Source organism: Pantherophis guttatus, chromosome 1, assembly GCF_059756535.1.
Source record: "Pantherophis guttatus breed Tessera chromosome 1, ASM5975653v1, whole genome shotgun sequence".
NCBI lineage: Eukaryota > Metazoa > Chordata > Lepidosauria > Squamata > Colubridae > Pantherophis > Pantherophis guttatus.
Genome location: NC_142063.1, coordinates 41,111,781 through 41,124,796, shown reverse-complemented (window position 1 = coordinate 41,124,796; position 13,016 = coordinate 41,111,781). Strand labels below are relative to the sequence as shown.

The 13,016-nt window shown below is 36.7% G+C and overlaps 1 protein-coding gene across 6 annotated transcripts in view; it reads left to right on the top strand.

Moving 5' to 3' along the window:
* The window catches only part of EVL (Enah/Vasp-like), a 168,880-nt gene that overhangs the window by 140,654 nt on the left and 15,210 nt on the right, over positions 1-13,016 (top strand). For 4 of the 6 annotated variants that reach the window (XM_087872256.1, XM_087872240.1, XM_087872243.1 and 1 more), the window contains exons 4-5: positions 3,893-3,956; positions 8,602-8,666. In XM_087872256.1, the coding sequence (XP_087728382.1) occupies positions 3,893-3,956; positions 8,602-8,666 (129 nt within the window). Of the gene's footprint in view, positions 1-3,892; positions 3,957-8,601; positions 8,667-10,238; positions 11,118-13,016 lie in introns of all 6 variants that reach the window. The other 2 variants (XM_060687320.2, XM_034418461.3) reach the window with 1 other exon arrangement.

The window sequence follows — 13,016 nt, the reverse complement described above, 5'->3', positions numbered from 1 at the left end:
TTGGGGCTCTAAGGAGCCCGGGCGGTCAGGGGAGGAATGGGTGGGAGGGGAGGGGCAAGTAGAGGCTGGCAAGGTGTCCCTCGATATGAGTGACATCGAGTTGGCCATGCCCACCCAGAAGGTCACAAAAAGTGATCACATGACCCTGGAACATTGCAACCTTCATAAATATGAATCAGTTGCCAAATGTCTGAATTCAATCTCATGATCATGGGCATGCTGCAATGGTTGTAAGTATAAAAAATGGTTATAAGTCCCTTTTTTCAATGCTGTTGTAACTGAACAGTCACTAAATGAACTGTTGTAAGTCGAGTGGTTCTTCCTGCTGCTCATTTGTCTCCCTTTTTTTTAAAGAGAAGCGATTGCAGCTCATAATTGTATCTCTTCATTTGCATGTACGAGCACATCATTTCACTTTTTTTCAGAATTTTGTTAATGATTTTTTTTTAAAAAAAATGAGTTGGACTCTGTTTTGTTTCCACTGCCCTGTGTTTGCCTTTTAAAAAAGAAACTGATGCAGTTTTTCAAATCTATTTTTAATTTTTTTTTGTGTAAATTGTAGTCCCTTTTTGTTTTCCTATCTTCTCTTTCTTTCACAGTTCAACTCTTCTGCAAAAGAAAAAATAACTCTCTAAATACTGAAATAGCAAAACTAAGGCATCTTTTTAGAGAAAAAAAAATATGAGAGAGGTTTGAAATGAAATAGAAGCAGTTCTTAATTCTTTGCCGTCAAATTGTTCCTTCTCCCCAGCAAGATTTTATGCATAGGAATGTTTGGGAGTGTTTAGGAGAGGAAAACAAAAATAATATTTGCTTCTGTTTCTCTGGTCTTATTTTTTCCAAAATTCTTTTTTCACTTAAAACCACAAACTAGGTTGAATTGCATACATTGGGGTGTAACATGTAATTAGTTCCCAAAGCAGGGACTGATTTGTCTCAGACTGATCATATGTATATGAAATCTGTCTGTTGCTAAAAAGAATTCCATTCACTGAATTTGTGCACGAATGTTGTGAGAGCACAAATACAAAATTGAAAATCAGATAACATGACCATGCAAAATTCTGTAGCCAGTAGCTGCAAGAATCAGAAAACCTTCTGGTTAATTAAAATTAAGCAATGGTGATAGTTTCAGTTAAACAATTGTTAGAAGCAGGATGAATTGTATCTGTTTACAGTGATTTCATTTTTATTTTGCTTAGGATCACAAGAAAAGAAAACTCATCCTCTGTTCTTCTAGGACAGGGGTGTCAAACTCACATCATCACAGCATCGTCACATGATGTATCAAGACTTTTTCCCCCTGCGCTAAACTGGGTGTGAGCGTGGTCAGCGCATGATGCATCCGGCCCGCAGGCCATGAGTTTGACAACCCTGTTCTAGGACATTTGAAAATAGTATAGTTTGCCAGAATGATTTTGAAGAGTTCTATAATTTTATTAATCTCTTGAATACTGTAGAACTAACTTCTAGAACTAATAGATACTTCTATTATCACGTGCAAAATGCTTGTGATGTTAATTATTCTATGAAGGATGATATTAAAGATGCGTGTACATTCTAAATTCTTAAATATTTATGAATTGGGGCCAAATCTCATCTCTCTCTTGGCAAGCTCAATCTTTGAAATAGTTTTGTGTTACCTCTTGTCTCATTTCAGCCTTTTTTCTTTATTTGCAGACTTTCTTAGCAGCTATTAATAATTCCTACCTGAATAGTACCAAGTTTGGTAATACACTGGAGGAGAGCAGAACTTCTGGCCCTCCAGATACTAGCTTTCCTCTGACCCAGCAAGAAATAGCTCTTCCAGCACTGATCCTCTTATTCAGGTTATTTGGCAGAAGGTTTATAGACATTATTGGAATGAATTAGTTATAGTTGTTCTTTTAGTGGTTTTGATGCCATATTTCATAACATCCCTAGCATGGGATCTGCTATTCCTGCCTCTTTAACTTCATTCCTTTATAGTAGATATGCATGAACTGTCAGAAATTATAATGCAACAAGTTATGGAAGGCCACAAGTTCTTTATTCTTACTATCATCTTCGTGATTTTGAGTCTAGCATAGGCTTCTCCAACAAGTTGCCCCTTCCCCCAATATTATTATATTAGAGCAGGTTCAATATACACCTAAGAGATTAAACTAATTTCCACCTATGATTCTGTTCTTAACTTTTTTTTTCATCCTAGTAATTTCACCACTGGTGCAAAGCATAGGGGTACTGTAAGGACAGAATGTGGGTAAAGGCACATGCATCTGTCATTGCAAAAAAACAACATGCATTGTGTCCAAACCAGTCCACGATACTTCTTTGTGTGTATGCATGCAAGTATAAAAGTGCCTAATTAAGGCACTTAAGACTTTTATATATGACTCGTTTAATGTCCAATTGGTAAAAATGCAGATATGCAGGGAAAGAATGGAAATTTAACTTTTTCATTTTTCATTGTAGGCCTGATATAAGTAGCAATAGCAATAACACTTAGATTTATATACCACTTCACAGTGCTTTACAGCCCTCTCTAAGTGGTTTACAGAGACAGCATATTGCCCCCAACAATCTGGGTTTTTCGTGTATGTCCATTAAAGCTGATAATTGTTTGCAGGAAAAGGGAATTCTTCCTGAGACCTGTACAGATAGTCTTCAACTTATGACCACAACTGAGCCCAATCCTATAACTGTTGCTAAGGGAGTTATTTGTTAAGTGAGTTTGTTCCATTTTGCAAACTTTCTTGCCACAGTTGTTAAACAAATCACTACAGTTAGTAACATGCTTGTTAAGTGAATCTGGCTTCCCCATTGACTTTGCTTATCAGAAGGTTGCAGAAGATGGTCACAGGATCCCAGGACACTACGACCATCATAAATATGAACCAGTTGCCAAGCATCCAAATTTTGATCACATGATTATGGGGAAGCTGAAATGATCGTGTGAAAAATGGTCATAAGTCACTTTTTTCAGTGCTGTTGTAACTTTGAATGGTCACTAAACAAATGGTTGTTAGTCAAGGACTACCTAGAGTTCCAGAAGAAGATTTGTTTTGTGTTTGTTTCATTTTGTTTTAGGGCATCTAAGAGCCATGGTGACACAGTGGTTAGACTGTAGTATTGCAGGCTACTTCTACTGACTGCTAACTGCCAGTAGTTGGGCAGTTCAATTCTTCCAACTGCCTAACTTCTCAAGGTTGATTTAGCCTTCCAGCCTTCCAAGGTTGGTGAAATGAGGACCCAGATTGTTGGGGGCAATATGCTGACCCTATAAACCATTTAGAGAAGGCTGTAAAGCACTGTGAAGTGATATATAAGTCTAAGTGCTATTGCTATCAATCATGTAAATGAATTAAATTCCCTTCTTCATTATAATGCTAATCATCACACAGACTGGTTGCTGGTTGAATAATTAAAAACTTGCATGTTAAATGAAAACATTTGCCTGGGAGATGGTGTTTGAAATGTGGCTTAAACAAAATCTATGAAAATTGTTGATTCTACTACAATGGCTTCAGGAGTAATATATAGGCTGGAGTGTGGATTCTAGACATAGAAATTTGTAGCATACTCCTCCTGTCAACCATCTCTTCCCAGTTTTCCTCTCCTGTGTCTCCTAATTTATAATTCTATTCTGAATTAGATTTCCTTTAATATGTTTTGTTTCATAATACTGGTGTTTATGGCAGCATTTCTTTTTGATTGCAAGAGATTCTTCATTTATAAGCAATTTAGTCATCATTATAAATCTAACAGCAGTAAATCCCAAAGTCCATTGACACTGAAACCAGCCACTGGATGTTAATCACACTTCCTTGAATAACCAATTTTTCAGATCCTTACTACCATTAACTACATTACATTAATAACCATGTTATTAAGCTGTTTTACTGTCTTCTAGGTCCCACAACCCAGCGCCAGGTTCAAAATGGACCCTCTCCAGATGAAATTGAAATTCAGAGAAGGTAAGGAACCAAAATCTACAGAAATGCCCAGATTTTCATTTTAAAAATAAACTGAAGCCAAATTGCTGCCTAATATTTAAACTTGCATATCAATTCAGTCATTAGGGAATTTGTTTAGATAATATATTCAAAGTTGACTCAGCCTTCCATCCTTTCTAAGGTAGGTAAAATGAGGACCCGGTTTATGGGGCAATAAGCTGACTTTGTATAAAAATATACAAAAGTATGAAGGCTATTGCTTAACACATTGTAAGCCGCCCTGAGTCTCCGGAGAAGGGCGGCATATAAATCAAAAAATTAAAATTAAAAATTAAAAAATATATTTATCTTCATTTGTGAAAAATACATAGTTGCACGTTCAATTATTAAAGCCAGTGGTGAAATGATAGTTAGAATAACCCATACAGTCATCTAATCCAATGCACTGTTTAGCATTAGTTTTGCTAGAGCATTTCTGGCAGATTACTATCCAATTTTTGATGGAAGATTTCAAACCCGTATCTGCTCTTCCCACTGAGAACTTCGCAGCCTGCAGGTGCTGGATAGAACCTTGACTGCATTTCTTGTTAACCTTGGATTTTGATGTACAACTGAATATCATCAAATATCAACCTATGTTGACAGATGACCTCTCCCAGGAGCTGCTGTAGATGATAAATAGGAAGAACAAGAGAGTAAAACTCTGGGACACCCACACCAGAGGGCCATAGGACGTTAGCTCTCCACCAGTATCACTATCAATTGAAATTGTCCCCTAAGGAAGAAGAAGCAAAACAGTATTCCTTCACCCACAAAGGCAAACTGCAAGAAACCAATGAACTGCAGTGTGGCAAGTAACCTCAGAGCCGCACAGTTCTGGGGCTGCTTACCATCCCATAGGCAAAGGGCAGATTGTCCAAACAGGCCGAGATGGGGGAAGGGAATTGAAGGAGAGGCAATCTCTGACTTTGGAAGAACTGAAGCATGGGGCTTGCAGAGACCAAGTCCAGAATGGCTTGGATTTGGGAGGGGGGTGTCCTTGACTAAAATTTAATTAACCATGATAATGGGGAATGCCAGGACTGCTGCCACTAAGCGATGCTGTCATATGACATTGCGCTTTATGATTACATTTCTTAGCAATAGAAATTTTGGTCCCAATTACTGTCATAACTCAAGGTCTACCTGTATCACTTTATATCCTTAAGTGAAGATTATTTACAGTTAATAGAATTTGAGAAGTTGGCCATAAAACCTCTGAGGGATAAATGAGATTCCATGTAAGATAGCTTAATGTGCTAGCTTGCAACCAAGATGAAATTTTTGGCGTATGGGGAGAACAGTGGTTTGCAGTGTTTTTTAAAATTCAAATTGCACTATTTTGCTGAAAGTAATTCTACATAGTTGAGATTTGTCCATCATTTTTACAAGGACTGTTCTTGTATTTTAGAATTCATGCACCTTTAATTATATTTAATATAAAATCCTAACATACAATCTTGGCTGTTTAAGAATCTAATACAAGTACACTAAAAAAATCCATATGTGGAAAACCCTACTACAAAATTTTTAAATGATGATTTTCTGCCATAGTCATATTGCTCTTAAACTAGAAAGACTGATAGCACTCCATGTATGCATTTATTTATTAGAATTATTGTGCCATGCATCTCACAGAAAGCAACACTGGGCAGTTAACACAATGAGAACGTAAATGCAAAAACAAATATAAAAAAACAGAAATAACCAGAATTACACAATTGGAGGAGACTTTGAAGGTCTTCAAAGACTATAATTTTGTTGCTTGTATCCTTACGATTTATATTGATATTGTTTCCTGATTGCTTATTTGTACCCTATGGCTATCATTAAGTGTTGTACCTTATGATTCTTGATGAATGTATCTTTTCTTTTATGTACACTGAGAGCATATGCACCAAGATAAATTCCTTGTGTGTCCAATCGCACTTGACCAATAAAAAATTCTATTCTATTCTATTCTATTCTATTCTATTCTATTCTATTCTATTCTATTCTATTCTATTCTTCTAATTCAGCCCCCTGCTCAAGCAGAGACTCTTATCATTTCAGACAAACAGCTGTTCAATCTCTTCTTAAAAACCTCTAGTGATGGAAATACCCACAACATCCAAACAACCTAAGCAGCCAGATGATAAATTCATACAATTCACAAGATTGCCAATTTTCAACCCCATATCTGAGAGAACAACCAGGTCTTAAGGGCTTTGCAGAAAGCCAGGCAAATTGGAGCTAATACAATGGTAGGAAGAATAATATTCCAAATAGCAGGTCCTGCTACAGGGAGCCATGCTTTCTGGGAGTCGTCAGGTCAAACTCTTCAATTGATAGGATGCAGAGCATGACCCTGCTACCAGAACCGATGGACCAGTTAGAGACAAAAGGTGATCCTAATATGTAGCGATTTAAAATAGCTAATATAGAATTAGCTATCACTAAACATTTGGTATGTATAGTATCAGTGAAGTTAGCATAACCCTGAATCACTGTCTTATTGAAAACAGTTGAACACACACTTAACTTTCTTTTCCAATAAATCAAGTTACCACAAGGAGTTGAGGGTGTGATATTGAAAATTGAAGTGTGTTTTTTTATTTTGTGCATCATCAGAGGAACTAAAGGGAGATGACTGTGTCTAGTGCTATGATCCTGCAATACTGATCAAGTATGTCTTGATTATTTGCAGAACTATTTAGCATCAGTGTGTTAAAAGAGCAGTTGTGTTTCTATATTTGCATGTCTAGAGCTCTCAAAGCTTCTCAGCAAATTATTGCTTGCCTTTTTTGGACAATAGCTGAGCACATAGAACTGCCATCCAATCAGTGCTCATTTTCTGTCCTTTCAAGCCAAATTGTATCTGAGCATTCTCCTAATTTCACCAATTTTATGCCATACTAATAATAAATAATAATAATCCCATCTCCTTCTTCATAAATGGAATAAAGATAAATTGCTGCTGTTTCTCATCTCCTACACTTCAGGTTTGGTGGAGGGTTTTTTGGTTTTTTGGGTTTTTTTTTTTTTTTTTTTTGCATTTCTATTTGTGGATGTTTTTGCAGGATTTGGGGAAGGGGAAGGAATTCCAGAAGGTGGGGTGGAGGAAGTGTGAAATATAACCAAGTGTATAAAGAATATTCAACGGTTTCCCACCTGGAATGGTGGCAGACCTCCATTCTTTTCTATCCTCTTAACCATGCCAACACACCACTACAACAGGAGCCAGGCAATTGGCACACAGCAAAAGAATAATTCCATCTAGTGAGAACATGCATATAGTGCAAACATACACACACTTTCTGAAGTGACTTTTGCTGGGCAGAGATGATACTTTGTCTTCCATTGGCTAAAACAGTCCTTGCAATAAATATAATTATTATTTCATAGACCTGGGGATGATGTTATGGAATTGATATTGAAGGAACAGTCACAGGCTATTACCATGAGCTCTCATAGCCAGGCTATGGCTATAAACGTAGGCTCCATAATATATATCTTCAATAAAAGCAGTTTTCCATTCCATACATGTGTAATGCTTCTTGATGAACCATAACCTCATGTATTATTGAATATACATTGAATCACTACTAACATTGCAGTGGGCAAGTATAATTCAGATTTTTGATTTATCAGGAACAAGCAGGTATGCTGGTATTCCGTAGTGGCGCAGTGGTTAGAATGCAGTATTGCAGGCTAATTCTGCTGACTGCCAAGGTTTCAATCCTCACCAGCTCAAGGTTGACTCAGCCTTCCATCCTTCCAGGGTTGGTAAAATGAAGACCCAGTTTGTTGGGGGCAATATGCTAATTCTGTAAAACCACTTAGATGGGGCTGTAAAGCACTGTGAATCGGTGTATAAGTCTAAGTGCTGTTGCTATTGCTATTCAACTAGGGAGGATAATATGTGTGTATGTGGTTTTTTTAATGCCAGTTTTTAATGTCTTGATTGTATATTGTAGACGTTTGGGGGCTTTTTTTTTTAAAGGAAGCTTTGTGTTTGTATTTTGTATTTTAACTATTAAAAATAAAGTAAAAATAGAATTTAAAAAATTCTGGCTTGCCAGGCGAGATACAAATTAGAGATCTGATTTAAAAGAATACTAAACAAATTATGAAAATAAGTGTCTTGCTTTCTTCTTCAGATAACTAATATTTTTTCAGAAATCTAGCTTCGTTTGAGCTGGATCATTGAATAGAAATCAAATGTTCTTTATATAGTCAGGCTATTCTCCAAAGCACCTGAGGGTAGGACAAGAAGCAATGGGTAGAAAGTAATCAAGGAGAGAAGCAACTTAAAACTAAGGAGAAATTTCCTGACAGTTAGAACAATTAATCAGTGGAACAACCTGCCTCCAGAAGTTGTGAATGCTCCAACACTGGACATTTTTAAGAAGATGTTGGATAACCATTTGTCTGAAGTGGTGTAAGGTTTCCTGCCTAAGCAGGGGGTTGGACTAGAAGACCTCCAAGGTCCCTTCCAACTCTGTTATTCTATTCTATTTTTATTATTCAATGACTACACAGAGATATTTTTTTAAAAATCCCTAATTAGACCCTCCTTGTGTTAAGTGGATTCTCAAATGCATTTGGGGAACTAAAGCTGGATTCTTTTTAAACCCTTTTATTATAGGCAAGCGATGGAGCAGCAGCAGCAGCAACGCCAAGAATCCCTGGAAAGAAGAACCTCTACCACAGGCATGTATCATGCTTTTGGAAGTCAAGCGAGACTACTTTTTCCCCTGATTTTCCCTATTAACTTCTGGCTGTTCCTTGTGCTTTTATTGAAAAAGTTCAGCTTCTTGTCTGTTGCTACAATTATTCTGTGGTTTCAGTTACTAAAGTTCATACATAATGCATACAGGGATGTTTTTCCATTGAAATGCAATGCAGTATTAGTGGGTTTTTTTATTATTATTCTTTCTCATTTTCTTTAGGGTGTTTTTATTGGTAGGAATTAAATCAATTTTGTTTGAAATTACTCAAAGTGCAAATAGAAAGCTCATAATGATTACAGTCTCACATTCTAGCATATCTTTATTAGCATAGAAACATAGCACAAATAACAAGAGAGAGTTCACTTTATACTCCAAGATTCTTAATTCTGTATGTCTGAAAATACTCTTAATTTTAGATAGTGTCATCGTGATCGTTCTTTTGTCTTTCTCACAAAACAACGGGTTTTGAAAATTAGTTTTTCTATGACTGTACCAGTCTGCTGCTTCCCACATTGTCCATGCTCCCATACAGTAATTATATAATTTGGGAGATCTTATGGGAAGAATGAAGGTGCATTCACATCTCTATAGAATACCTCTTCAGCATGGGAACTGACTGAGATTAGTCAGCTATTCATTATAGTCCTCACTTACTTGGTTTTCACAATAGATTTGTTATTGAAGTATGTGTATAGATGTGACAACTACACAGATACAGTAGCCCAAAAATTGAACAGCATGCAAAAAAACTTTAACTTGGTGCAACATGGTTTGTGGTATGCCTAGTCATAATTGTTTGTGAATTACTGCTTCTCTGAACAGAAGGGATCTGTGGTTAAGAGATAATCCAGATGGGTCATAAAATTCCACCACTGAGATCATATGGGTATTCCAAGTTAGTCTTCCCCTTAGAGGTATCAGGTATGTTAGAAATAGGCCCCAGAATTTCCAGCCATTGTGGCCACAGGTAAATAACAGTAGGGAATTTTGGGACCTGGAGCAAAGAAGAGTATGATACGTAAGTTAATGATTGATTTGGCCCAACCAACTTCATTGGGTACTTTAGCAATACTACTGTAAAACAGATGTAGATGTAATTAATATTGGGAAAAGATCATTTGGATCACCCTGTAAATCAAATGAAGAGGGATACAAGTACAATATAAGGAAGGAAGCACAATATAAAGAAGTGGTATGTGAATGCAACAAATAGAAACAAGTTTGGCAAATAAGAGTATATGTTAGACGGTAGGGTCTTGAAAGTGGTCTTTAATCAAATTGGTTGTAAGTTTAAAAGTCTCCTAATCACAAGACAGTTCAGTGCTGTGTCTTCTGTTGGCTCTAAACTAAACAAATTAGCAGCTTTTCTGGCTTCCTCTGAATAACCATGATATCTGTATCTTCACTAATTTTTTTTAACTATTAAGCATTGGGATCATTTTGATTTATTTTTTGTTTCATTCCCTCTCCCCCTGTCTTCTAACCATGATGCTTTCTGTCATTCCTCAGTGCCAACCCATATTATTCTTTTTCCCTTTTCTGTTCTTTATAGTCTCCACCATTCAGATTAAAGTGTCTTCTTCCCCTTTTCACTGCCAGTCTCCTCCTCCTGACTACAGTAACTACAATGCTTCTACTTCCACTGGTGCGATTGTTCCTCCTCCTCCTCCTTATGCCAAAGCAGTCTCATCAGCATCTGCTCTCCCTGAATCTGCTGGCAAGGCCTCTTTCAGATCGGCTCATAGGGTCCGGGAATCCCCTCTGCGTAGCCATCAATATTCTCCCTCTGAATGCCCACCATCTCCTGGCCCTTCCTTTCCACCGACTTGGCCAGGTTACAGAACTGTTACACGAAGCACCAAGGAAATATCTTTATCTCCACCTCTTGCCTCTGCTTCCCCTCATCAGTCCATAAGATGTTCTTCCCTGTCATATTCTCCTCAAGCTGCTTCTCCTCCTCTGACCTTTACATCCCCTATACAGAAGGGGCTGATCCTGCAGCCCCATATTCCAGTAGTCCTTCCTGTGATCGCTGCCCAGAATGGCAGACTCCAGGGGCCTACAGATGCAGTGGTCCAAGATGCCTCAGCAAATGTACCTCAGTCAGGTCTGAATGGCCGACGTGAAGATTGTTTAGTTACACAAATTCCTCTAAGCTCCTCTAGGACGCAGCCAAAAAGAAAAGATCGATCTTTTTTCTCCTATTTAGAAGCAGTGCCTATTTCACATTTACCTGTTATGACCAGCCCACCTGGGTCCTTTATCCAGGCTTTTTCTTGGCCCTCCCAACAGTTGTCTCATTCTCCACACCAGCTCTATCCATCTATGTCACACTTTGTTTCATTACATCCTCATTATGCTGCTTTTTCTGAGATGAATTTGTCCAAGAGGACCCCTTCTTACATGGCTTCATCTACCTTTTCCCACATAAGTAAGTACTTGACTTGAAAATATGTCTTTTAGTAGCCCTTTAAGGTGCTTATGATGAATTCATGATATAAACTACCATCCAGACAATGCTGTAAATGATGTAATGTAAAATCATAATTAGTTTAGGGCAATCTTTTCTACACTTGTCAGATTCTAAGTTTAGTAATGGCCATACTATTTGAAACTGATGTATGTGAAATATATCTGGATTGGGAAATTACTGGTTTAGTATCCTAATTCCTATTAAATGATCAAAGCATTTTCAATGAAGGAGCATTGAAGACAGAATCCATGAAGTAATTTTAGTTAAAGATGTCATAAAGGTAGATCTGTGATTGGTAGATGAATAATCTGACAAGATTATTGTATTTGTATAATATATATTTGTGTCTGTATCTATAATGTGTTGTATATCAGTGATTGCATGATCTCTGTAGATAAAATAAAATCTGACAACATTGCTAGTGAAGTCATACAAGCAAGCAATCTGGACACTTTAAAGCACAGAAACCAACCTTTTGGTAGCAAAGAGATGCACTTAATTTTTTTTTTTGACTAGGACAATAGCAGGTATAATAAAGAGTTGATCGCAAACATGAACAGAATTTTTCTTTCTTTCCCCAGAATGTGTTTCAAAGGTGTAGGAATCTTTCTGTGTTTCATTATTCCAAGCTTATTTTATGGTATACATTATTGTTTGTTTCTAGTTTCAGAATTATAGGAATTATTGCTACAGTTGTTTGGCAAATGCATTGTTGTAATTCAGTGACCCAACTGGGACCATTTCCAGGCTTCCATTAAAGTTTTTTAGGTGCCACATGCAAGCCTTGTGCTGTAAGTTATTCATGCTTGCGCTAAAAAAAGATCAGGCATATCACAATTTAAAAAGGAAGAAAACCCCAGACCCAATCCTGCACACATTTGTGATGTGGACCTGCTCACTTTATAAGCTGCCAGCAAGATGTTATATGCAGCTACTCCTGGCCACCAGAAGGTTCCACATTCCTGATAAAAAATTGCTGTCTGTACGGATTCTGCTAGAATAGTTTTGAACTTTCATTAGTCAAGCAGTCCTACTCATATTATAGACAACCATTACTGAAATTGGAATGGACACTTTGTGTTGTAGCATTGAAAGACAAATCTAGTATTTGGTTTTCTGAGAACAGAAAGGCAAATGTGAGGTACTGTAGTTTCTTGTAGTTTTAATGTGACAGCTTAATGCAGTACTGTTAACTCCTGTTTATGAGAGTCTTGGATAGGAAATGAAGAATACTTTACAAATTCAAATATTGCCATAGCCTTGAATTTAGAAATGGTTTCCAAAATGTAGATTAAAATTACATGTTATTTATATGACAATAAAAAGCTAAACTGAAGCAAGAAGAAATCCTAATAAAATGAAAGCACAGGTAGTTCACTTGGGGAAAATACGTTTATGCAGAAGGGAGAATTGTTGGTTGAATGCCAAAATAGGTAACAATTACTCAAAAAATCATTTATTTAAAAGAAAACTACTGGAAATGCAATAATCAGAATGGATATTTTTTCATACATTAAGGTCATAAAACTCAAGAGCTCTGGAAGATAATTCAATGTGGAATGAAACATGCTTTAAATACTCATTTTTCTTTCTTGCAGGCTGTTTTTTTGTTAAGCATTACTAAGCCTTACATTATTGCAAAATATACTGAGCGTATGATAACATTTTTATGATGCTTACTGGAAATTACTAATTTCTTTTTTAGATGAACAGCAGGCTTAACTATAGAAATATGCTGATTAAAGCCTGATAACTGATTTCAGTTTAATCTCAAAAATATTTATAAAATATAATTCTGCACGTGGATTAATACCACTGTTGAAGATTGGGGATTTTTTAGTATAAGTTTTTAAAATA